This window comes from Caretta caretta, chromosome 18, assembly GCF_965140235.1.
Source record: "Caretta caretta isolate rCarCar2 chromosome 18, rCarCar1.hap1, whole genome shotgun sequence".
Classification (NCBI taxonomy): domain Eukaryota; kingdom Metazoa; phylum Chordata; order Testudines; family Cheloniidae; genus Caretta; species Caretta caretta.
In genome coordinates, this window is record NC_134223.1 from 8,057,406 (window position 1) to 8,084,358 (window position 26,953).

General features: G+C 49.1%; 1 protein-coding gene across 5 annotated transcripts in view; it reads left to right on the forward strand.

Annotated features, from left to right (window-relative positions):
* Positions 1–1,685: 1,685 nt before the first annotated feature.
* PAX7 (paired box 7) overlaps positions 1,686–26,953 on the forward strand; it is a 153,047-nt gene continuing 127,779 nt past the window's right edge. Inside the window, exons 1-5 of one of the 5 annotated variants that reach the window (XM_048824707.2) lie at positions 1,686–1,877; positions 2,586–2,829; positions 4,989–5,224; positions 6,087–6,216; positions 7,693–7,827. In XM_048824707.2, coding sequence (XP_048680664.1) covers positions 2,745–2,829; positions 4,989–5,224; positions 6,087–6,216; positions 7,693–7,827 — 586 coding nt within the window. In that variant the 5' untranslated portion in view covers positions 1,686–1,877; positions 2,586–2,744. Of the gene's footprint in view, positions 1,878–2,303; positions 2,830–4,988; positions 5,225–6,086; positions 6,217–7,692; positions 7,828–26,953 lie in introns of those variants that run through there. The other 4 variants (XM_048824708.2, XM_048824706.2, XM_048824710.2 and 1 more) reach the window with 4 other exon arrangements.

Genomic DNA, 26,953 nt, shown 5'->3' on the forward strand with positions numbered 1-26,953 from the left:
ACTGTATCTGGGAACTGGTCATCTTTGGAAACACACACACACACACGCTGCAACGGTTCAACTCCAAGCGACTTTTAACGGGAGGGATTTTCTTTCTGTGCCTTGCAAAGTGCCTGAGATCTACCAGGCCGGGGATGGGAGAAGTGGGAAGGATAGAAAAATTGAAGCGGAAGGGGGGAGGTCTCTTTGAATGGTTGGATTGCCGCTTTAGACTGTCAACCTCAAACGCCTCAGGCATGGAGAAATTTTATAATGGGAGGACCGATTACTAGTTGGGGGGGGGGACTTTTCATTAGGCGGGGGCAGATGCTGATATGCCCTTGCCTTATTGGAAGAGAGATTGAGAACCACCCATTTATCTAGCAGCATATTGATTATTATTAGAAAAGACAAAACGGGAGGGAAAAGTGATCAAAAACCTATATTATCTTGGGAATTTTTCCCTATTCTGGCTAGTTTTGCAACGGCAATATTCTTTTTCGTTGAGGGAGGGGATCCGATTTAATGGGAGAGGGTTTGGGAGACCTGATTTTGGTCGCAACAACGTGTGTTTTTATGAAGAAAGAAAAACTGCACGTGTAGTTTTTTTGTTTTTTTTTTTTAAAGTTTTCCCTGATTTCCAGGAAAAGTCCTTTTACAGATGCAAACAAAAGAGTCCGCAAAGCCCTGGCGTCATGCCCTGCTGAGAAGGAGTTTTGTTCCCTTCAAGTCCCAAAGCAGCCACCTTCAAGGGAAACATTTGCTATTTGTTCAGACTGTCCTGGGTCAGCGGGACAGTCCCCCAGGGGGAAGCCACGGCTCCACCTCACGCTAGTGGATGGCACCTGGGGGGGAGCAATCACCTCTGTGGCAAACGCCCCCGTGCTCTCAGCACCACCTTCTAAAGTAGGGACCGACCCTGCAAAATGTTTTCCCTGGAGGCAAGTCTCCCCCGGCAGGAGTTTTGTTTGCCCAAGAGCGGGAAGAAGAAAGAAGAGAGGGGAAAGGCACTCCGGAGTCAGGTTGTTTCGAACCTGCCTTTTGTCGGTTAGAAACACGAATGATGAGCCAGCCACACAGGGCAACTCGAGAAAGGGCCACGCGAAGGTCTGTGGGGCTGGGTTCATAGATCAAGGCGTGATCTTTGCCCGGATCCTTAGGAGAGTTTTTTACACAACTTCCCTTGGCCTTTTCCCACTCCACCTGGCTATTGACTTTGCTCTTTCCCGCATTTGACTCTTTGGTTACTCCTCGCCCCCAAAACAGATCCCCAGATTGATGTGGAGGGTCTCCTAAGACAAGAGAGAAACTTGTCTCCGGGTCTGGAGAGAAGCAGTCGGGACTTCCCCGGGCCAGGCACTTGGGGGGATGAAAGAGGAGAAAGCCCCCATACAAACGTGAATAGGGTTTAAATCGCAGCGAAGGAAACTCGTAAAGAAGCACAGGGAAAGGGGTGATATCGTTTGGCTGCGAATGCGCCAAGGATGGTTTATGTGTCCACATACAAAGCGGTTGGGTTGGGGTCTTGTAACTCTCCGGGTCATTTATTCCCACCAGGCACATTCGCACTGGACTCATCTCTCTGCTCCCCGCATTTGGGGGTGGGTGGGCGTGGGGGGGAGGTTCATTTTCAACCTGCCGCGGGGAGAAGCTTGGTCAGCGGATTCAAACGAGTCGCAGAGAAAGAGAGAGATCCCCTAAAGCGAGCCAGCTGGAGAGATGCGGGCGCATGGAGGCTGGGGAGAAGGGTTGCTTGGGTTAAATGTTTACTGAGTCCTTAGTTGTGGCAAAACCTCCCCTGATGAGAGAGGATTGAGAGAGGAGTCAGCACTGGAGGAGAAAGGCGTCGCCCAAGGCAAGCCGGGCGCTCCGGGCTGCCCTTGCTGGGGTTAATGCTGGTAAGCGCTTAAAGATTCCTTCAGCTGAAGCCCCCGTGCCCTGGGAAGGGAACGTGTCTACCACGGGGAGATGCTTTCCCAAAGTTTTCTCCCCCCGTTTGTGTCCCCCCCCACCCACAAAATCCCCAGCCTTCCCTGCAAACGAGGCCAAGCCAAGGAATGAATTACAAACCCCAACCCCTATATATGCCTGGGCGTTAAAGCTGCTTTCTGCTATTGGTCCCTCGGCCCCACAACAGTGCCCCTTCCCCGGTTCATGAATAAAAGAAAGACGCTGGAACCTATCACAGCTCGCCTGGGGCTCTCTCTCTGCCTCCCCAATGCGCCAAAGTTAGGCGCTTTAATTTCCAAACCTTCCAGCTGACATAACGCCCCCCCCCCCGCCCATCACCCTCATCTCCTGAAAACAGCCATCCCCTAAGCGATCGCCAACTGCCACACACCCACACCCACACCCACACCACCACAACAACAAAATAAAACAGAAGGGGGGGAAGCAGTCCCCCCAGAAGCCCAGCCCAGCCCTGAGACCGCTCGGGATGTGTCTGCTTCCCCCTCTAGTCGGTGTCTTACATTCCTGAAGAAGGAAAGCTCAGGCCAGCTGAGCCACACCACTAAAACTTTAAGAAGAATTTCTGGGCGGGGGGTGAGTCCCCCCCTTCCCCCTTTTCCCTGTCGGAGCAAAAGATTTCTCCGTTGTCTTTGCAGCCCGGGGCTGGGGAGGAGAGCCCTGCGCCTTAACGGAGGGAGAAGACACGCGTCTGCTGCAGCGCGCGGGACTTCGCTTCGCTCAGCCCAGAAAAGGGGGTGGCCCGGCTTTGATTTGTGTGTCTGTTTGAAACCCAACCGGCCCAGACTGACTCCGGAATGGCAACTTTACCCGGGACAGTTCCCAGAATGATGCGCCCCGCGCCGGGACAGAACTACCCGCGCACTGGGTTTCCTTTGGAAGGTAGGTCTTGACCAATATGTCTCTTGTAAATGACTCGTTTCTAAACAGCCGATCGCTGGGGGGGGGGGGGACATCTCCCTCCCTGCCAGGGCCATAATGCAGCCTTAGCGCCCAGGGGGAAGGTAAACTTTCAACAGACGGAGTGATTCCCCAGCTAATTACCCTGTAACTTTCAACCCTCAGATAGTTTAGGGGGCAGATCTCAGTCGGTTGATTTTCTGCCACAGCCGTCAGTGATTTGCCCGGTAATTGACTTTAACTAGCGTGGTGAGTTTGATTCCCCCCGCCGCCACCCCCCCCCCCCCCATGCTGGTTGTCGCTCCAGACCTCACGCCCCTAGACGGACACAATTCGGAGCTTCTCCCCAAACTTTTTGTTTCGCTCCCGGGCTGCGTCGCTTCAACCTTTGGAAGCGGCTTCCCAAGCCTCGGAGACCGTAGCCACCCCTGGCACAAGGGTCCCTGCTAAGGACTAAATGGACCCGCTTGCAGCTGCCGCCGAATGTGTGGGGGCTTTTTAGCTCATGAGAGGCCCCTGGAGCTGTCAGATGCTGTCATCCCCCCCCCACCCCCCCCAGCTCGCAGCGCTGCTGCATTCAGTTCTCGATTTATTTGCCCCTGCATTGTGTGGGTGTCTGGGTGTGTGTTTGCACATTACCTTTATTATTAGTATTCCTTCTCACCCGCCTGCTGGCTGTTTAGCAGAGGCAAATTCAGAGTGGGACCCCTCTCCCCGCATGCATTAAACAAGAGAGTCTCAGGCAAGCCGTGATCAAGTGGCCAAACCGAAACCCGATGGAAACCCACGCAGGCTGCAAAACACACAAGCTGGGGGGATTTGCTCGAGTGCTTTTCTGTAGCAAATGAAGTAAAACAGACGGCCAGGGAAAGGATCAAAGGATTACAACAATATTTGCTCAACATGCCTGGGAATAATGAACAGAGAGCGGCCGGTGATTTTAGTACCTCTTGAATGTAAAATTGGCCACTCGAGTGTTATCTGTCGCTAATGATGTATCCAGCGAGTGTTGCCCGAGTGACTTCGAATTCGTAGTGCATGATTCTTATTAAATCGCGAGGCAATTTCGGGAATCGACTGTTCTTTGCAAAGAGAAACTCGGCCCCTCTCCCCCCCCCCCCCCGTCACCTCTTCGCAAATTATGCAGCTGAGTTCTTCGGTGTTTTCGAGACTGTGAAATTGTATTAATCTGCAAGATATACATTGCCAGGTATTAAACCAATGGGGGAGGTCGGGATTAGAAAGCCTGCCGCCCCCAGGCCCCTGAAAGAAAATTCTGCAGACTCTGTATTAGGATGACAAAAGAACAGGAGGGCTTGTGGCACCTTAGAGGTTAACAAATTTATTTGAGCATAAGCTTTCGTGGGCTATAGCCCACTTCATCGGATGCATTAGGATGCGTGCTCAGTGCAAGGTGCGCTCTTGTTAATCGCTGCCACCGCAAAGAACCGACGTTTTGCTGGTCCAGTTTGCTGTTAAAATGTTAAGACGGTTCCCGTGGCACGGCTTCCTTGCCATTAACAAAAATATCCTTCCCCTTTCCCCCTGATAGACATAGAGCAAAGAAAGAACCGGAGGGTTTTGACGAGGTCATTTGAGCCGTGTGATTTTTTAAAAACATGCCCTTTTCCTGCGGTTTGGATCAGGCACTAAAAAAGCGCAAGGAAACTTTCGTTTTAAACACCTTTGTATTTCAAAGCCAGGTTCAAACTATGGGGACCATCAGCCGTATAAGGTGATAATACTTTGGTTGTTTTGGGGAGGAGAAAAATGATTTTCATTTATCGCTAGAAAAACGGGTCCTTATTTTCTTATGAAGACCTCGAGCTCGATAGGCGAATATTACTGCCGCTGTCGATTATCTCTCTGTAGAGAGGAAAATACAAATAGATACAGGTGGTAGATGGAAGTATATCGATGCAGATAGAAATACAGACACGGATCTAGAGAGAGAGCGAGAGAAAAGGTTTATAGAAAGAACTAGAGAGAGATCTACAGCCATCAAAACAAACACAGAGAAACACGTGTAGCTATAAATGAGAGAGGGGGATGCACAGAGAGGGAAGATACACGCATAGAGATGGTCTAGTTGTCACTGACCCGGCGTTTCTCCTCTGCCCCCCCCCCCCTCTGAATTCTAGTGTCGACTCCTCTGGGCCAGGGCCGAGTGAACCAGCTCGGCGGGGTGTTCATTAATGGCAGGCCCTTGCCAAACCATATCCGCCACAAGATAGTGGAGATGGCCCACCACGGCATCAGACCCTGCGTGATCTCCAGGCAGCTGCGAGTCTCCCATGGCTGCGTCTCCAAAATCCTTTGCAGGTATCAGGAGACCGGCTCCATCCGCCCCGGGGCGATCGGAGGGAGCAAACCCAGGGTGAGTGCAAAGCCAAGCAGAGGCTGCTCCAGCCAGGCGCTGGGGGCTTACAGCTCGGACCCTGCTGCTGTTGAAGCCAATGGGAAAATACCTCCCCCCCCTCCATCCCATTGGCAATTCCCATCAACTCCGATTTCCAATGCAGCCTGGGCACTGAACTCCCACCCTTCCTCCCCCAAAAAATAATGCACCCACTCTCCCGACGGTGCCTTGGCCCCCAAGCTGAGCGCAAGAAACCAAGAGGCCCCGTCGCCCCTCACCCCTGTTAAAATGCATTGTTTGGATGAAACGTATATGCAGGCGCGCGCAGGGGAGGGGGGGGGTGGGCGTCTAATAAAGCTGCAATTTGCAGAATCAACTGGGTAGAAAAGCGGTGTGGAGTTGAAGGCAATGAATAAATTAGAACATGCAACAAGTGGGGCACACTCAAGCATTTGCTTCGGTTCCCGGTGCCTCTCGGGGGGAGCCCTTTTGCATTTGAAGGATAAATCGGGGTGTGGTGTGGATGTGAGTCTAGATCTCCCCGAAATATCTCCCCCCTTCCCATACTCGATTTCATACACACACCATAAATCTACCCTTGTCAATTTCAAGCGAAGAGCTTGGGACAAAAGAATCTTTGGCATCAAGTTGTTTCTTGGGAGGTGGGGGTATATAGGCAGATTTAATCCGCCCCCCCCCCCCACCTTACTTGGAATTAAATATCTTTCTTGTTAGACCGGAATAGAGACCTCGATGGGAAATCTGAAAGCCTATGGTTCTTTTTTAAATTAAAAGTGTTTTTTTCTCTCTCCCACCCCCCTCTCCGTTCTCTGCACGTACTCCCCCGCTCCCCCCCACTGATCTCCATTGATCACAAAAGCAGGTTGCCACTCCCGACGTGGAAAAGAAAATCGAGGAGTACAAGAGAGAGAATCCAGGGATGTTTAGCTGGGAAATCCGAGATAGACTCCTGAAAGATGGGCACTGTGACAGGAGCACTGTTCCCTCAGGTGAGAAGGCAGCTTGGCAAGAAATACACAGAGAGAGAGAGAGAGAAAAAAAACATCCAGATAGAAATAGATCTAGGGAAACGATTATCTGCAGCCACCACAGACTGACACCCAGCATATATCCAAAGGCTACAAAACGTCTTCTCAGGGGCTGCGTCCAAATAAAGGAGTTTCTGTCTCTTGGGCATGGCAATAAAGTGATGTTAAAAGAAAATCATCTCAAGATTCCCTAGAAAGGAACCTGAAAGTGCACATTTAAATTCTCTCTGCAAACAAACAAACAAAAATGGAATAAGGCAAACATTAAACCCATGGTGGAAAGGAGACCAAGTTTAGGGCACTGGTGAGACTTTACCTGTTCCATCCCACAGCAAAGGAGCCAGAGACAGTCTAAAGGGGGTGAACACATAGCACCTACCAGCACCCTGGGGTTTTTCAATCGCCCCTGGGTGATTTTCTGAGTTGCTCAGGGAAGGAACAAATTTCTCCCCCCGATGATGTCCAGAGGGTGGGGAGAGAATCTTTCAATTCAGGTTAAAATAAATAAGCAAAGGTTTGGGGGCACCATGGCTCTCCAGTCTCCGCAGGACAAACCCCCTCCCCACGCCCAAACTTCCCTCCTTGGAAGTACCTCAAGACCAAGAGTTTAAAGGAAAAGCAGCAGTGGGCCCGATTCTGAACCCCTGCTCCTACCCCCATCAATCTCCCATTCATGTCAGGGAGGGAAAGCAAAGGGGGAAAGGCCAACCCGTGCTCGGTTTTTCACAATTACAAACAAAACGAGAACGAGATGCCGTGTATGTATTTGTGTCCTCGAGGGGGGGAGCGTGGGTGGGATAAGTGGGTATTTCCGTGTGGGTATCTCTGGTTGTGTGTGTCTGTGATTTTCACGTGCGTGTGTGATAAGTGTGAATTTGTGTCTGTGTGATAAATGTGTGGGTGACAGAGGTAAGAGCATGTGGGTGTGTGAGACATACCTATTAGGGTGTGTGTAATTGCCTGCATGCATGTGATTGCACATTGGGGAGTGCTAAGTGTGTATTCGTGTTAACGAGGGTGTTGGTGTCAAAGCTTGTGACTTGAAGTGTGCACGTATGTGATCTGTGTGTTTGTGCAACGAGAGTGAGGGAAACGCGTGGGAATTAGTGCGTGTTGGTGTTTATTCCTGAGTGGGTGTTCAGCTTATGGTCGTGTGTAAATTGCTGAGTGTGTATTTACATTGCATGTGTCTATTTCGGAGTCTATGTGTGTGGATTTTTTTTCTATTATGAGTTTGTGTTCGCAAGTTTATGGCTTTGTGTGCATAGATCTGGGTTTGTGTGTGTGTGTAGTTTGTGTTCCTGGCATGTGTTTGCCGACCCGCTGCATTCTTTTGCTTTTCTTGTTGCTCAACTTTGGAAGCGTTGGCGGGTTGTCTCTCTTCGACCCCTTTTCCAAAGCAGCTTATACTTGCCTTTTTGTCTTTGACTGTCTGAGGTTTAGTGAGTTCGATTAGCCGAGTGCTAAGAATCAAGTTCGGGAAGAAAGAGGAAGAGGAGGATTGCGACAAGAAGGAGGAAGACGGGGAGAAAAAAGCCAAGCACAGCATAGACGGCATTTTGGGCGACAAAGGTAACTCGACGGGCAGCCAGACCTGGGCCCGCCCGCCTGCAATAAGCGACACTTGCTTAATATTTGTCACTTGCCGAAACTCTGGTCCCTGATGGGTTTTGCCTGGACCCGATCGTGCTGTCACTGGAGGTCGGGGCAAAATTTGGTGAAGCAGGATCAGCAAATGTCTGCAAAACTTGCCTTTCTCCACCTCTTTCTAGTGATTAAGCGTTTCCTAAATCAACACCCATGTCAAAAGTTACCGGCCATATAATCAAATGCTTTAGAGGCCCTTTGAGACAAGGGCTGCCCCCTCCTTCTCCCACCTCCCTTTTTTTACTCCCATCACCCCAGATTTGTTTTAATAGATAGGACACAAGCTGTCCCCAGGGCCCTTTCTGAAAGATCTACGAGAAAAGCAGACAAATGGAGAGAAAGGCCTTGATGAAATTGTACATAGATGGGCCCTTGGAAAGGGGGGGGTATTAATGGGGTACCTGTATCACATTCCGCCCCCTCTCCGAGCCATCTGAGATGCCGGAAAAAAGATGTTGGTATTTTCCTTGCAGTCACTGTGGATCAATTATTTATAGAGAAGGGAGGGAGGGGCTGGGGGGGGGGGGAATCAGAGATTCCTAAATGAATTTGTTAGACAGATTTTTCTCCTGCTATCTAAGTGGTCCCCTGAAACTCTGGCTGACAGTTGAGCGATTTGGGCAATCAATATCAATTAGAGAGACTGGGATGTGTTCTGCTTTTGGGCACCAGCAAAGGCGCCGTTGCTAACCAGAGAGCGACCCGTCTGGGGGTGATGGTGCTCAGATGAGCAGTTGTAAGAAATCTTCCCTTGAAAAACAAAAGCGGCGGAGATGGAGGAAAGGCTTCTTAGCCCATTTGGGGCGTGGGGCGGGAAGGAGCGGAGCGCTTTGTTGAAATCTCCCGTCTGCCATCTCCTCTCGCGGGTTTGGGTAAGGAGAACACCGGAGCAACCTGTAAACTTTGATAAACATCAGTTCTTGTGCCCAGGGAAATTGCAGGGGAGAAGGAAGATAAGTTTGCAGAAACAAAATGTTTGCAACGAAACCGTTTCTAGATTTTTGATTCCAAACCGTTCTGGGACCCCCCCAAAAAAAATTGTCAATGCGAATCCATGAAACAAGCATGAGAAAGGCTATAAAATAAACAGCGTGAAATGGATGTTGGGTCAATAAAAAGTTTGAGAGAGGAATGTCGCATATACATTTCAATCTGTGAAAAGAACAGGAGGACTTGTGGCACCTTAGAGTCGAACACATTTACTTGAGCATCAGCTTTCGTGGGCTACAGCTCACTTCATCGGATGCATACCGTGGAAAATACAGTGGGGAGATTTATATTCGTTCGTCTCTAAGGAGCCACAAGTCCTCCTTTTCTTTTTGCGGATACAGAGGAGCAGGGCTGCGACTCTGAAACATTTCAGTCCCTGTTTCTTTCCCACTCACATCGATCTTGATGGAAGGACGAGGGCTCGTTTTCACTGGAGAGAAAAGGGAAAGATCCGGTTTGGGATTTTCCCATCAAGATATTTTCGGCTTCTAAATCAAAACTAGACGCTAACTCCCAGGGGTGGGGGGCCAGAAACCTGTGTATTTATTTGAAGGGAAATCAGCTCTTTTCTTGAGTTAGGGAGTCTCACTTGCTTTCTGAGAGGAAAGGAGTCCGTTTAGGAAAACCCTCGAAAGGATTTCGCTCATTTCTATGAAATGGGTAGAAAGCTGGGGAAAATGGCAACTTCGGAAGGTTTCAGAGTCGCCGCCGTGTTAGTCTGTATCCGCAAAAAGAACAGGAGGCCTTGTGGCACCTTAGAGACTAACCAATTTATTTGAGCATCAGCTTTCGTGAGCTCCAGCTCACTTCACTTCGGAAGGGTTCTGGTTTCGGTTAGTCTTTTTTCAATCAGTTGGTTTCTGGTTTGGTTTGGTGTGAAGAGGTTGCGGTTTCTTCGGGCGATTTGCAGTAATATTAGTGACAGAATTTAGGGTCAGAGGGGAAAAATAGTTATTTTCTGTCACAGAAGCCTCCAAAATGTGTGTGTTGGGGGGAGCTCACTCTTGCAATCTGTTTTCACCGGCTGCAGCGTTTCCCCCGCGCTGAGACAAGGCGAGTGACTTGGGACATCGAAGTCCCGGGATTTTGGTTTGAAAGGGGGAGGGCAGAATTGGGAAGAAAAAGCTGCCAAGTGTCACGATCAAACATTACTCTAAGTCTCAAATAAAGGTGCACAAAAGGGGGCGCTTGAAGGATCCGACCCTCCTGTTTCTTTCCTTTCCCCCAACCTTGAAGATGAACTTCATTTGCAAAGACCTTCCCGTCTATTGAAGCTTTATAAGCAAAAGATTCCTGGCCACAAAAGCAAACAGTTTAAAAAGAGAAAAAAAAATCTAAGCTGCCTTAAAAAAATGGAGTAAAGGGGTGGGGGTGGGGGAAGCGTTGTCCATTCTCATTCAAAATTCTGCAAGGAGGAGAAAAAGTTTGGACAAAGGGCTAAGGAGGGGAAGAAAAGGAGATAAATTATTCAAAACTCCCTGCTGTTAGGTAGTTTTGTAATATTATAGGACCGTCTGTTGGGAAAAGGCGAGCCGTGGGACGCTGCAAAACGTTTCGTGTGATTTTGGAAGGAGCCAATGCTCATTTGCAAATCGGTCCTATTGGGTCTCCGATTATTTCCCCCCTTGCGCTATTTTTTAAAAGATTTTAGTTTGAGCTTATTGCTTAAAAAAATAGATAAATAAACGAATCCGCCGGTGAGAAAGCTACACAAATATCCCCCCCCCCCCACGGCTCCCCACCTCCCCAGAAAATAAGAATAAAGCGGGAACGTAGCTGTCAGCGTCCTTGCCCCGTTACTAAGAGGTAAATTGATTTCCAGAAGCAAATACATGCACATATGTGGTCCCCGATTTATGTAGGGGTGTGTGTGGGGGGGGGACCCAGTCCGTTTTCGATCAAGGGCGAATTGTGGAACATCTCGGGATTTTGAGGGAGAACGCGTGCAGCACAGAAAGCCCCCCCCCACCCCCCCGTGCCACGGCTGTCTCCTCGGCTCCTTGCAGAAGGACACCCCCAGGTCTTTTCGCCGCGGCGGCCCCGGCTCTGGAGAGCGGCTCGGGCTCCCCCAGATCTGCGAGCGAAACACAGCCGCCGCCCTTTGTCGGAGGCCGGGGTGCGTGAGCGGTGGGAGCCCGATGGGTTTGCAGCCGCGGATCGGTTGCATCTCACCCGCTGGCCCCAAGCGTTATCGCGGGGGGAGGCGAGCTGTTGTTGTTGGTTTGGGTTTTTTAATAAAAACCAAAACAAGATCTCACCGCAATCTTTTGTTGCAACCCGAAGAAGTTTCCAATGGCCCCAATTAAAGTAACTAATAACACACTTCAGAGAGGGGGGGGAGAGAGAGAGAGTCCCAGCTTGGCTCACTTTTAATCTTTAGAGATCTCCCCTCTGCTTAACCAAAATGGCAACTCGGTTTGGTTTTTATTATTATTTTTTTTAACGACTGACAACCCCTGGGCACTCGGACCGGTAGTTTTCAAGCACAGCCACGAAAGGCTCTGGTCTTTATTTAAAAAAAAAAAATATCGGGGGGAGGAAAAGGGAAAAGAAGCGACGAGGGGGGGAGGGCAGAGAACTTTGTTTGGGGGCTTTTTGCCCTCGTGGCAAATGCCTTTGCTCTGTTTGGGGGCTCTCCTCGCAGGGAGCCGGAGGAAGACAGCCCTCAATGCGCTCCCTTTTTAAGCGTTAAAGAAAGATTCCACCCTGCGCCTGTTTCTTTCTATCATCTGCTTGGCATTTAATAATGTTAAGACTTATTAGAGCTGGTAATGAAAACTGTGGCCGCTGAATAGGGAGCTGTGTTGGAGAGGGGTGTAATAGCTCCAAGGCATGCTAAGAAATGTATTTATCCCCAATCAGTGCTCACTCTCTGAGTTCCAAGCACAAACGTTAAGTTGAAGGGTTTTAAGGCAGATTAAATTGAGCCTTTATTTCTCTGCACTTTCATCTTTAAACGGCTCACTCCAGCTAGCCCTGGGCGTATATTCATGAGGCTTCATTTCTTCTTCTTCCTCCTCTTTTTTTTTTTTTTTTTTTAGCCTCGTTAAACCCGAGTTGTTATTATTTGTGGTGCTGGTGTTGCTATTGATTGTGGTTATTGGGGTGCATTAGGGAGCGCCACGTGGCGCTGCAAATTCGCACCCAAACCGGCCCCGCCGAACGCCGGTGATGCGAATCCTGCGGGCTGCGGCGAGGATGGGTGTGGACACAACCAACAGCTTAGGGCCCCGGGAAGATGCCTCGTGTTCAGCGCAGAAGGGGAGGAGGGGGCAAGGCCTAGTGCAAACGAGCAAATGGTATTAATTGCAACCAGGCGCTGCGGACTGCTCCACAATCAATGGAAATAGGAGTGAAGGGGATAGGGGCTGGCTCGCTCAAGGAATGGATAAGTTTATTGTATGGGAAGATGATCTGTGTGCAGCCTTTACATAGGCAAGGCATGTAAAGAACCGACCAGGTGAAGATCAGTTCCTTATATGCCTTGCGTATATGGACACATCTTCCCCATACTGTAATCTGGTCAGTTTCACACACGCGCGCTTTATCTGCATCGTCTGCAACGGCAAAATGCATGTGTGATCAATGTTAAAAACCCTTAGCAACATGTATATTGCTCAAAATTTACATATATAAAAACTAGGCTACTGTATGAGGGAAGGAGATCTGTGTGAAATATTTAATTGTAGAATTAAACAGGCATAAGAAATTGACCAGGTTACAGTCAGAGCAGTATAGGGAAAGATGATTTCTCTGTGTGTGTGTGTGTTCACACAGAGAGAGAGAGACAGAGAGAGAGATCCCGTGTGTTTGCGTATTTCCCCACACTGCAACCCCCTGGTCGATTTCTTGTAAGAGTGTGTGTGGCACAGGGTTTCACAAAGTGAGCAACACCCGCATTTTGCCGTGGGGTGCAAAAGATCCAGAAGCAACTATCTGGGTTACCGTATCAGTTTTGCTTCGGGGAGGTGTGGGAAGGGTGTGAAAAGAAGAAGGGCAGAAAACGGGAAGGGACCATGTACAGGTGTGAACGGGAGCAAGGGACAGGGGGAGGCGGGGAAGGAAAGGTGGGGATATTTAGACACTTCCAGCTCAAGGTGGTAACAATTTAATTTGGCAGCAGCAATCGCTGCTAATGTGGTTTTCGGAGGCTTGCGACACTGAAGGAAGCTGTTTTGATTGTGTGTACAAGGACCTGCCAAATTTAATTAGGCTCCAGGGGAGTGAATGAATGAGGAGAAAGAGGGGACTCCTTCCCCCCTCGCCCCCACCCTCTTTCTCGGCAACATTTTTGTGCTGTCACACCTGGAAAGGGGGATTGTTTCCCTGGGTCGGAGTTGGGGAGGGGAGGGTCTCAGGCGGTTTATCAGCCAGCAATCTGCATTGATTTAAAACCAACAAGCGCCTTCTCTGTAAATGTATGTTGAGAAGGGAAAGGGAACAGACACTTCATCAAATCAAGGGATTACCTAAGGTTGGCAATCTAATCAAACAGAGACCAGGCGGGATTTGTGAGTGTTCGGAGTGAGATCAGCTCTAATAATGGGGGGCAGAAAAAAAGATAGGGTGGTGTCAGGCAATTCATTGGCTTTAGGCTCAGTTATTCTGTGCATATTTCAGAGAGGAGAGAGAGAGAGAGGGGAAAAAAACCAGGGAGCGAAAGGGGGGGGGCGAGGCTATGTATGAGCACACACAGAGCTTACATGTCACAAAAAAAGCGGAGACAAATGAGGTACAACAATAAACACAGATAACAATTACAAAGGCAAACAGTGGCTTTTGGGAACAAGTAGCTGCAGAACCTGGTCTACATAAACAAAGTAGGCAAATGTTTGCAAGATAAACTCCTTCCTAAATCGAGTGTGACGGGAAGGAGAGAGGAGAGGAGGACAGATAAGGTAGGAGGGGGGATACACCAGTATAATCTAATACAAGACACTTTAACAAAAACAAATTTAAGACAAGGATGCTGGAGAGGGAAGGAGGGAGTTCACTTATTCAGCAGGAAGAGGAATAATATAAGGAAGATGTTTATAATCCAGCTTGGGGGGGGGGGGGGCATGGATTTAATTATACACCAGGACAAGTATGAACCAGGTAGTTATGATCCCTGATTTGGGGTGGGGATAGGGGTTAGGATCAATGATAAACCAGGGAAAGGGAAGACAATAGAAGGAATAGGTATTTATAACCCACGGGTTTTTGTTTGGGGGAGGGGGGACATTCAATTATATGGCAGGAAGAATCGAAGGCAGATACGTCTGACCTAGGACTGTGGATGTGCATTGTTAGCAAGCCCCTGGACCCAAAAAAAAATTTCCAGAAAGAGTTGAGGGCTGTGACGGGGTTTATTAGAGAGATCTATAGGGATCTATCTAAATGAGAATGGCAAATAAGAGAGTGGAGGTGTCTGCAGTGTGGTTAAAGGAATTAGATATTTACCAGTTTGAAATAAGCCGGGTATAAAAAGAGAGAGAGAGAGAGAGGAAGAGAGACAGTGAAAAGATGAGAGGGGAGAATACTTCAAACGAATTCATCATCTGGAGTGGTGCAGGGGAGATTTAGAGACAGTATTGGGAAGTTATTTAGATATTAATAACATATTTTCCTGAGGCGTCAGGAGTGCCTCCATACGCACTTTTTTCTCGCAGCTATTTGGCTGGGTGAAATATGGGAGACCCAAATGTTGGGAAGAGATAACACAATCAGCCTAGCCCTGGTCCTGTGACTGCATCATAGCATTAAACCCGGATTAACCTCCCCTCCCCCCCCCCCCACCCCCAAGCTTTCCAAATTTTTCAGTGGAATTTACATGGCAGGATTTTAAAGCACATATAACACTTGCCTTAAAGCTGTAAGGTTACTTGAGCGGGGGGGGGGCGAATCTTGCTGAAAAATATCTTTGTTACATATGAAATAAGCAAATAAGGGACCCTCTTGAGACCTGAACTTTTTCAGATATTATAGTCGGGCTCTTCTCCCTCGCGAAAGAAAGAAAGAAAGAAAGAAAGAAAGAAAAAGAGATTTCAATCAGTTGCTACATTTCTCTCTCCCCCCCCCCCCCCCGTGGGTTTTGCTTTGTCATTTTAATCTGAAATGCGCTATGATCTAGGTTCTCGATTGGCCGGGGTTGGGCGGGGGGATCAGGGCTCTCAGTGCTTCCTAATATTGTCTGATATTGACTAGGAGTGATATTGACTAGGAGACTTTAGCCTTCATTCTAGGTTGCCCTCCCCACTCTCGGAGTGGGGAGGGCAACCATTAAAAAGACCATTAAAAAGAAGAGAAAGTTTGTAACCCTGAATCCCAACCAAAGCTGACGCTCCAGGCCTTTCCCTGAAAGTTCAGCTACAAGGCTTGGGTGCATCAGGGAAGAGATCTTCAAGTCTGGGTGTCCCACATGCTTGGGATTTGCTGAGAGCGCTTGCTAAAATATCCAACCTGGCCAGAGGATGAGGGGAGGACAGGTGTCTTAGCTAAACTACGGGGGCGATCAGCACACCCCGGGGGGTGGCGGGGGGGGTATACACTGAGATCCGGTATGACACGGAAGCAGCTAGATTTTGTACGTATTTTTATTACGAATCATAACTGTCCCCTTTTGGTGGCTGCAAATAATCAACCGGTGCCTGCCTGCCTCGCCTCCCGCTTGTCTTTCGAGTTCTCTGGCTCCAAAGAATGTTTCCAGGGGAGCGGATGAATCTGCTTTTGGAGGGGTCACTTTTACGCTGTACTTTCTCTGATCTCCCCCCCCCCCCCCCCAAGAAATCAGATGCCGGCTAATGACAGTTCATAAAGACCGCGTGTCTTCCTGGTTGGGGGAGGGAACCGAGAAGGAAACCCACTGAAGAAGGAAGATGAAAGTGCAATTGTTATGTTGGGAAGAGCTGGGAAATAGCCTCTGCCTCTGAGGCCCGAGTTGTCAACGGGGAGAGGAGGCGGTTGCAGCTCGTGGGGGCAAGAGTGTGAAAGGGAAAGTAGGTGAGGGAAAGCAGAGGCAGGGTGAGGAAATTGAGGAGCTTACAGCCTTTGATCCTTGGCTGCTTTTCCTTATCAGAAACATTTGTGGTGACACCGGTACAAAGAAAGTTCATCATATTACAGACTGCTCGGGCTGCTCGCAGGAACCGCTGGCTGTTAATTAGCAGGCGCTCTCTCTTGTGGGACAGACTAGATCTGAGGCTACGTATTACTTGCTTGGGTGGCTCTGGGTCCTGGGATGAATTGCTGAGAAGGGCCATTTCGGTTTCTAGCCGCTGCAGGGTTGGTCAAAGAAGCCGGAGGAGAGGGTTGGGGGCGGGGGGAGTGAGAAGGAGAAGCGCCCTTAATGCTCATTCATAAAGTATAGGTATGGAGGGCAGCGTCTTTGCTCATTCATTATGGGGGGGGGGGGGGGCAGCGTCTTTGCTCATTCATTATGGGGGGGGGGGGTGATTACAACATATGCTTAGAGAATTCCGGACCGTTCTTCTCGAGCCACTTAGATTTTGTGATCCTGGCTTCTGTGACTCTTTTTCTTCGTGATTAAAAAGGGAAAGCGCTTTCCCAAAAAATAAATTCCCCAAACCTATAAAGTCTCTCCTATAACTAGGCGTTGTTTTTCCTTCCCTGGGAGATGGCACCCCGGGGGCAAGGGACACGTTTTAAATATAGTTCCCCTCCCCTCCTTCAACCAGAAATCACAGGACGCTGACTTTGCTGGCAGCATCTCCCACACCTGCTGCGGCGATGGTAGCTGGCTTTGAACGTCGAGCTAAACCTGATATTATTTAAAAAAAAGAAAGAAAGAAAGAAAGACAGGGGGTTCCTTAAAAGAGAATCTCCCATGAACGAGTCATCGCCACAGTTCAGCTTCGGTTGCCCGTTCCCAAAGGAAGCCCAGGCCTCGAACCGTGCAAGGCCTTATCCACCACCCCGTGCCTAGACCCTGCCAGGGAAACGGAAAGGAAGCCCTAAATAATTCTTTGCCAGCGCGGTGCTGCGGCGGTTGTGGGAGCAATGCGTAGGAAGGGAAGAGCAAACGGTGTTTAGACACACACTCCTCTTTAAACCCGCTGTCCCTCTGCCCCGAGGCTCTCTGAACGCGAGAGGAAACCCTTCTGGATTTTCGCTCTCTTCTGCGTTGCTTTGCTGTTTCTAAAATTGGAAGGAAGCACTTTGCCTGACCCTGGGGTATAATAACGGAGGGCATGGCTCTTTTGCAAGGGTCCTTTCTCGGTTTAGGTACAGAAGCTGGGGGAGGAGGACACTTTAGGAGTCGTTTAGCCTTCACTGGCTTCTTTGTCTGAAGACCCTAAAGATCGCAGATCAAAGTGACCTGGGCGCTTCTTTAAAAAGACAGAGATGGGGGAGGGGAGTCGAAAACTAGTTATGATACGCCTCAGTGTTTGGAATCGGTTCTCCTGCTGATTCCCCCTAGGGGCTGGGCTACTTTGGAGTTGTGGGTGCTCGGGATTTCTGGAAACATAAAGCAGAAAAGCCTGGCTTGTGTAGCTGGGTTTATTTCTTTCCAGCATCAGCGAGGGAGGTTCTCTTCAGCAAATCAGCACGTTTGGAGTGGTTGTGGCTTTCTAACAGATTTGATTCCTCCTCCCCCTCCCCAGCTCCCCTTTTCTAATTGTCATCATGACTAAGTGGTGGAAATGGGAAATGAGGTCCAATGTTTAATCATGCTAATAAATTCCGCTCCCAGACTTCTTCCTAAATTGTGTGTTGCCAGAACGCCTTTTAATCAGGCGTTTGTTTCAATCCCCTGGTACCTTCCCCTGAAAATGCTCCGCTCAAAAACTTTAGGGTTTTTTATTATGATTTTACTTCGCTATTCTCCAGTGAACAGCTGGCAAAAGAACTAGAGGGAAAAATCTCCCCCCTGACCTATTGCAATTTACATTTTAGTCCAAATCTGGAGTGGGCGAAAAAAGTCGGAAGATGATTGCAATAATTTTGTTGGCTTCTATTATGGGGACGAATTGATTTGCATACTTATTGGGAATTAAAGGAGGAAGAGAAAAGTTGATTCGACAAGACTATTTAGGCTGTTTTTCAGAAACTTTCCAGCAACTGGGGGAGGGGGGGATGTTGGGGGATTGTAAAGACGTTCCTAAAATTGATCTAGAAAGGAGGCTACGAAAGTTGATTTTGAAATGTCGATTTAAAAAAAAATTATTTTAAGCAAACTTTTTGAAAGAAAAATACCTCACTTGTTTGCAGGGACCAAAGAGGGATCCGTGTACCTAGACTCTTCGTGATTTACTTTTCATGAAAGATCAACAAAATTGTGGATAGAATGAGATGAAGGGGGAATCTTTTTTAGTGACCAAGGTCTTTTAAAAAGCGTGTGAAATATACAAAAGGCGGGTCGATTTCAAAAGATACTCCTGTTTAAACTCTAAGGAATTCTTTCCAACCCATTTGATTGCCAGGAAAGAGAGACCTGGGACGGGGGAGGAATGTAGGGGTGGAAGAATACCACACGACCTTTCTAGATTGTAAATCATCGATCCCAGCCGCAGATTCTCGAATGGGGCTGGAGTAGACGCAATGGCAGACAGTCGAAGCTACCAATTAATAGACTAAAAATATATTGAGTGAAATGTGGGAATTTTTGGATTCACTATTTCTGTGCAGAAACTTCCACGCTTTCAAATGCGTTCAAATCCACCCCCCAGGCCGAGACATGATTATTGTTTGTTGCTAAAACGCAGCACATATTGCTATTTGAAGCCCTGTTCGGGGGGGGGGGGTTGCGAATATTTGGTTTGTATCTTGTTGCTTTTTCCTGGAGTTTCCCCCTTAATCTCGTTCCAGCCACCAACCCTCTCTTTTGCGTTCTGCTGAATATCCTCGCAGCGGGTAAGCAGCCATTTGTTTCCCTCAAACTCCGGCAAAGAGAGCAGAAAACTTTTTTAAAAATGTCTCTTTATATTAAAAAAAACACACACACCCCCTTCTCTTTGTTGGAAAGAGGGGGAAATAATCAGTCACTGCCTCGGAGAAATGGGGGAGAATGTCCAGGATTAAAACGAATCTGAAGAACCCGAAACTGATGCAGTCAAATGATGTTTGGGGGGGAAACACACATTGTTAGAATCTCCATTCTCCTGAAGGGAAAGTGCTTAAAGATTAATCGTAGGTAGATAAACAATCTTCCTCATTGAGGCTTGGCAGCAGACCCTCCCCAAATCCGTGTCAAGGAGAAGTTTTCACTACCAGTATCGATAGTAAAGAAGAAAATAACTTCACTGAAGAGCACAGATCTGGATCAGTTCTGATTTCCATTGCAAAGAGTCAAGTTTCCCGGGTAGAGAGAAATCCCCCAGTCAAAACAGCTCGGCAGACTAATAACGCAGCAGGGCAAATATTTAAAATGTTTTTTTTTTTTAAAGAGGGGTTCAAATTGCCAGGGAAGGAAGGAAAGTGTAAATATCCTGGCTGCTTTAAAAAAAACAACCACCCCCAAAACACCCTTTAATCAGGAGCTCCTGCTCTTTTTCCTGCTGCTGTGACTTCATGACTTGCTCTCCTTAGTTTTTAAACTTTATACACGGCTGAATCTGATCCTTTTTTTTTTAAAAAAAAACTATTCCCCTCTCCTCCTATTATGGTATTTTTTTTCTCACTCTCTTTTCTCCCCTTAACCTCCTTTCCTTTCATTTGAAGTGAGCCTTGACAGCTTGCTACACTTTCTGAGTGCATCAATAGCCACTTTAGAAATACAAACAACTTTAAAGATAAAGTAACCAAACCAGAATGGGACTTTCAATGGGGGAATAGTTGTTGTCCTTTACCATGGAGTGTGCAGCCGTCTCTGCCTAATCCAGCTTTCATTTTCACCGACAAATGCCAAGAATCTATATCTGTCTCCCCACCCCTCAGGAGCCTGATTACACAACAAAAGGGCACCATTATCCTCAGAAGAAAACAGGGAGGGGACAAGGGGGCTCTGGGCTCTGAGGATGAGGGCATCTTCAAACTATTGACTTAGTGGATGAAGTCAAGAGCAAACACGCTGAGATCTAAAGGGGGAGGGAAGCGGTTTGAAGGTGGGGGGGGGGGGAGGAAAGACAACCTAGTGCAGAAGCCAAGGAAAGTAGTCCAATGTGCTTGAAACCGATATGGGAGTAAATGTCGAGGTGGAAAGCAAAAATAAATTCGTATGCCCACATTTTCTTTTCCCTCCAGCCTATCCTGGAAAGTCCCGATTTTCTCATTCGCTTAGAAAATGCGATTGTGGCATCTCCCCTCTCCCCCTCGGATTCAGAATCCAACGATCTCTATTTCTGTGAGTCTGTTTCAAAGGGATCCCCAGCCCTATCGCTCTGACCCCCAGTCTTGCCCACCCTCTTCGTGAAACCGACAAGGGAGTTAGCGGGAGGAGGAAGGACCAGACAGAGTCGCGCTCAGCTCTGAAGGAATATCTGTGTCCGCTGCGAACAGGGTGTCATCTTTTGGCCGAAATGTTCAAAAGTGGCTGGCGATTTTGGGGGTGCTCAACTTGAGACACGTCAAAGAAAGCTGATCGCTGAGTATCCTCCCCGTGCAAATCCGAGCTCTTTGGGGGTGTCTCATTGGACATCCAAAATTAGGTGGGTGGCAGGGGTGGAAAAGCATAGATTTCCCATGCTCCATCAGCACAGAGACAGAGAAGGAAGGGCTGGTTCTGACTTCAGTGACACCAGAGTAAATCCGCTGGCGTGAATCTGAGTTTACCCCTGTTTTGATGAGGTTAGGGTGTCGCCTGGGTGTCTTAGTTGGGTGAAAGTTTCCAGGAATTTCTTCTGCTCTGGGGTTGGAAAAAAGGGAACAGTGGGGAATATGCGATGAACTAACCCTAACCTATCCCAGAATCATAGAATATCAGGCTTGGAAGGGACCTCAGGAGGTCATCTAGTCCCACCCCTGCTCAAAGCAGGACCAACCCCAACTAAATCAACTCATGCCCTCACAGGTCCAAGAGCTACAAGTGGAAAGGGCTCTGTGCCTATGTCATTTCTTTTTACCTTGCTGTGTTTCGCCTGAGCGCCTAATTAGCCGCTACTGTGTCGGGATTTGCAGGATGGGCTCATGGGGTTTCCATCCCAACCCATACGGGACAAAAGTTATTTCAGCCATATTTGTAATGTATCTGGGTCACCTAAGGAGAAACCCGCTGCGCAGGGCTAGTCCAAAGCAGCCCTGAAGGAGCCCCACTGCCCCTAATTACTCTTTAATCAACCCAACACAGTGGTCCCTTTAAGAGCTCCCTTGGGGAGAAACACCTCAGTCAAAGCATCTGCATTCTGACAGGCTCTTGTGTGGGAAGGAACTGTTGCAGCTTATTCTTTCATACTGGACCACAGCAAGCTTCCCTTCTGCTGTAGTTAGAGGAGTTTTAAAGCGGGGAGGAACACCTCAAAATAACCTGGGGGATCTGCTGTAAAACTGCAACGACATGGACATGGAAAGAGGTCACCCTTACCTCGCCCTGTTGTGTCTAGCTGTTCCAGCGGTTATATACTATAAAAGATCTGCATAGGCTAGGAATTACCTCTCTATACTAGGAAACCAAGGGTGGAGGTAAGGAGGGCACCTTCAACCTCATCTGGATTTCAGGGTATTTTTTCCTGTTTAATTTCTTTGGTTGCGGAGGGGTTCCAAACAGCTAGAGAGGGAGGGGGTTGAAGTCTTTTAGACGCTCTGAGATGGCTCTGTCTGGACCTTTGTAGAGCGTCCATCACCCTGGTCTCTAGGCTCCTCTTTCAAGCGCCTGGGATCAGTTTCAAGTTTGGCCGGGCGTTTAATAGTTTTTCCTCTCTGCAAGCACAGAGCCCTCCGCATCCTTAGAATAAGGATTTTGTATCCCTCACCTTCAGAAATTGACTCGGCACCTGTTGTGTTCTTAGTTCGCCTGAGGGCGGGAACCAAGTCTTACTGATGTGCAGCGCCTAGCACAACGGGGCTTCTGCGTGCCATCAGGCTACAAATAACAACACAGATACGGGGAAGAGGCCTCAGGGGCCAATCCGGCATCGACCGGCCTACTGACTAGAGGATGTAATAAGGCCTTCTCCGTCTTCAACTTCTTTTCCACCACAGCCCTTGAAAGAGGGATAGAAACGATTCTGGGTCTGGAATTCCAAGGACCAGCACAACACTGGGCATGGGGAAGGTAGCAGTTGCGAATGCAAGAAAGTAACTTTGTGAATCCCGTCCTCTTGGGCCATATATAAACATATATTTCCCTGTATCCTGGCGGGTAATCGCCCCCTCATTCTGATTCATTTCGATCCTGGCGCCTAGCAAGGATCCCAGAGAAGTAAACGGCTATTTTTAACCACCGCTGGAAAGCTTAATTAAAAGCCCCTAACCTGATTGTTTTGAAAATTGATTTAGAAGAATTGCCCCTGGGCAGAGACACTATCTCCGCCAAGCTGCAGTCCCAGAGCTCGCATCGGTGTCTGAATTGTTAACCCCGAAGGAGGCTGGGGGGTGTAGGGAGGGCGCACGAGATATATAGCCGGGCTTTGTGTCACCCCCTGCAAATAAAGGTGCCTTTGTTAGCACTGGCGACTGACTGGGTTGCGTGGACCTCGGCTGGTTTCCTGGAGTTATGAGGCTTCATTGAATGAAGTGAAGCTCTATGGGGCTGGTAACATGGGGATGGGAGCTGCTCCACTTTGCCCCTTACTCCTGGGCCGGAGCTTGGGCCAAGTTACGCCCAGCCAACAGGGGCGTCTCCCTCCCCATTCCCCAAAACAAGGCGGCTGGTCCTGCAAAAAGGTCCAGAAAGGTCTTGCAACGTGGGCTGCGTCTCGTCCCTCCGCGCCCAGAATTGGTTGCCTTCCGTTTTGGTTTTAGAAGGGGGGGGTGGATCAAACACGGTAAGGAGGCGGGTGTTGGTCTTTGATCCGTACTTAGTGGGGCGCTCAGCCCCCTGCATCTTCCCTTCCAGCTCCTCGCCACCTGGACATAGCGAAGGTGACCTGAGCTGCTTTAATTATCTTCAATTGCTTCCTTCGGAGAACTTGGCAGAGGAGGGAGAGGGAGCAACCTTACCTGCTCAGATTGGGTGAAATGAAAAGGTGGCGAGAGGGAAGTGCAGGGGAAGTAGCATTTCGGAGCCATAATTAGATGTAAACAAGAATAGAGACAGGGCCCTGTGGTCAGACAACTTGATTGTTCAGGGATTAACACCTAAGTAAACCAATAAAGGCCCCGCTTTGCTGGTAACCAGGCTGCGGGCCAGATCGGATTTTTAAAAGAAAATCCAGGACCAATGGGGTTGTTTCCCCCCCCCCCCTTCAGAGCTAAGGCCCCGCATTGGTAAATCCCAGAGAAGCGAGCTACTATTTAGATCATTGTTCGCAAACAACAGATAGAGGCAAGATTTTCAAAAGGGGCTCTGCGATTTTGGGGAGTCCAATGTAGGACACTTTTGGGGAAAATCCCTGAAAAGTGCAGTGCGCCCCCTAAAAGCAGGTCCCCTTAAGACAGCGGTTCTCAACCCAGAGGTCTTCCAAGGGCGCACAACCATTCATGTAGAGTTTTGCCTAGTTTTACAACAGGCTACAGTACAAACTTCATACAAACATCACATTTCATAGGGCCAAGGCCTGGTTTATACAGCTCCATATGCTAGAGGTACACTGAAATGTAAGTGCAGTGTCGTTATTCCAAGTGGTTTCAGAATTAGACGGTAACACTGAGAACCTCGGCTTTTCAGTCACAGGGGGCTGGGACGCTTTTGTGTTTTGACGTCTGATTTTGTCAGCAAGCCGTTTTTAAGTGAGGTGAAACTTGGGGGTACGCAAGGCAAGTCAGACTCCTGCAAGGGGTACAGTAGTCCGAAAAGATTGAGAGCCACTTCCTTAAGGCACCTAAGATCACTAGTTGCTTTTGATCATACCTGAAGTGTATATCTATATCGATATAGACTAGAGATAAAACCAAGAAAACAATTAACTGGTCAATCCATTCTTCCCTGATTTAAAACAAACTAAAAACCTTTGTCTGACTGAATGGTATGACTCTACATGCACATCCCAGCGTGTGTCTGGAGGAGGTGCAAATCCGTGTGTATTTATGCGGGCGTTTCAATATGTTTGTTTTAAACAGGGAACCCTACGTTTTTCAATTAACTCATTGATTCCTTGAATCGCTTTCACCTTTCCAGAAAGTCCCGTACTAAAAATCAACCCCGTCCAAACTCGGGCTTCCATCAATTGGCATCTCTCTCTGCAGGTTTCTTTTCAACTTTGTTTTGGTTTGACGATTAAATCGGCTTTAATTCCAGTTTGCACACAACTTGCATTCTCTTACAAACCCAGGCCCCCGCCTCCAGTCTGGCCAGATTTCCAATAGGTCTGGGGGGAGTTTAACCTTTTTAAGATCAGGTCTGCCCTTAAGTGCTGTGGGTACCTGTGAGTCTAATTCCCAAGGCTTTCTGCCTGCCAGGATTTCGGACCGAAAGGTACCTGAACGGCTCAGAGTCAAACTGAGTTCAATAAGTTCGTTTTGTTTGGTTCCCCCTATCCTCAGCTCCCAGTGGGTTCTTTACTCCGCGGGGAGGGCTAATATTAGAAGCACCCTGGGGGGGCGCGTATTTCTTCCTCCCTGATTGCAAATCACCGAAAGATTAGCCCCAGCAGCTGTTTGGAATTGGAACAATAGAGAGACCTAGGAAGTGGAGAAATTGAAAAAAGAGACCCCTCTTTCTAATCAGCCAGCTCAAAGTTCACGAAGTCAGACTGCATGACTTAACATGACCTTCAGCCTCGGCTTCAGAGGGCTGGTTACTTATATGAAGGGGGAGGAAGAAAAAAGAAAAACACCAGGGCATTTAATGAAATTCCCAAAAGACCTGCACACGTATTCCGTGACTCGCCGGTCCTCCTTCGCCTCGCGGGAGATTAGCCCCAAACTCTTGCGCCCGGGGAGCAGTTTGCTAACCAAGGAGCAAACGATGAATAGTTGACACTGTTAAGACGGGGGGTGTCGCAGGCAGCGGACCCACATCAAACCCGACTGGGGTTGGGGGGCAGTGGAGATCTAGCAATCTGCTTCCCTTCCCCCACCCCAGACATTTGCCAACAGACCCCCCCTCCCCCGCTGTTCCTAAATGCAAAAACGTTATACCGCCCCAATCCCCTCCCAATCAGGCGCGCGGGGTATGGGAGAAGAGGCTTTCTTTGCAGCAGGGGCCCGATCCTGGGGGGAGGGGGCGCGCTGCTCTCCCGACTCGCCGGGCTCGGGGAGGCGGCTCCTCCTTGCAAGTTCAGCGGCCACCCTCCAACCGGGAGCCGGGTCGGGCCCTGCGAGCCACTCGGCCTTCCAGGATCGGGCCCCGCCGAGCACTCCGCGGTGCACCCGCGTCATTTTCCGCTCTGCGCTTTAGCTGCGCGCAGCTCCCGGCCAGGGAGGGCTCCGCTGCATCCGCGGAGAGGAGGAGGGGGAAGGTACTTGTCTTTCCTTATTCTCCCCACCCCCCCTTTTCAAAACACTCGGGGTCCAGCCTGAGCCAGGGACCTTGCCTTGACCACCACCAAGCCCCTCTGACCGCCAGCCCCACAGTGGCTCAGGTCCAGATTATGTCTAGCACTTATCACTGATCCCCGTTCCCCCTCCCCCCCCCCAGCCCCCCCGGTGCAATCGCTACACAGACTAGCGCCCGCCGGACGGTTATTATTGTTTATTAATCGCTGTTTGCACCCAAGATTTGTTCACCCGAGCAGAGATCACGTCTGGAAGTCGGGGGGGTGGGAGGGAGTCCTTCCAGCCCAGCCCAAGGCGGCTTTGCAGAGAGGGGGCTGGCGGCCTCGCCAAAGTGAACAGTCGGGCAACCCTGGGCTGATCAAATGCTCAATGAAGTGTGAGGGCCGCGGAGCTGTCAGCCAGGGCTGGGATGGGATCCCCTAATGGATTTGACTCGGAAATCTCGACTTGACCAGTTTTTTCCTCTTTAAAACAAACTCATTAAACTTGTCAACACTCATTAGGGCTTTAAAACAGTGAACTGGGGCCACTGGGGAGTGCCTCTCTGGAAACCGACCTCGGGAGGGGATGGAGGAGCAGGGCGGATTTCTGCTCTTTTCAACAGGGGGAAATATATAGCTGCGTGGTTAAACTTAGTTATTTGGGGGCGGGGGGGGCACGGTTAGGGAGGGGGCCGCGCTTGGGGGTTGCCCATTGCAGAAAGAACGTCACGGCAGCGTTTGCAAGGGGGGCGATGAAACGACTCGCCCGGGGACTTCACATGGGTCCGCGGCGCGCAGAGTCTGATCTTTCGTTGTGTCTCGTTGCGTTGCTGGGTCTGGCGTAGGGCGAGCTCCAGGCTGGACTCAGATACAAGGCTACTCAAAGGGGAGCGTCCTATTTGTGTGTCTGAGTAGGGGGAGAGAAACCCGAGCTAAAGGAAGGCGAGGAAATGCATTTCGAGTGGCGATAAGGCTAGACAGTTGTTGTATGGCTCTTTGTGTGTGTGTTGTGGTGGTGGTTGCGATCTCTTGAAGAAAGGCAGGGGCAGGGGCAGACAACCCTAAATCCTCTCTCAATGAGCCTGGCCTCAGAAACTCTTTTCCAATCCCACTACCCAAAATATTGTAAGAGCTTTCCAATTAGTTTGCTGGTTACAAATGACCTTAGAGGGAGGCCAAATAAATGTTGTATATTCCCCCCCCCCCCCCACACACACACACACACACAGTGTGTCTCTGAAGAGTTTTGTTTTGGGCAGATTTGGGTTTTTTTAAAAAAATAAGGGTTTCTGATGCTTTTCAAGGCTTGGTTCCCTTATTAGAAACACCCCCCCCCCCCATCCACCCACTCTTTAAAAGAAAACAACAACACAACCCGAGCCCTTCTGTTATTCCCCCTCTCTGAGAATGAGACCATCAGCTATTCAAGCGTATTGATGAACTCCCCCAAAAAGTTTATTAAGAGAAGCGAAAACAAAAGGACTAAAGGCTGCAGGCAACTGGACAGGGAGTTTATAAACTAGGGTCCCATTGTCCCTTCAAGGCAGATGCATGAATACCTCTCAATGGGCTCCTTTGGAGTGACAAGATCAAGCCAGACAACAGCATGT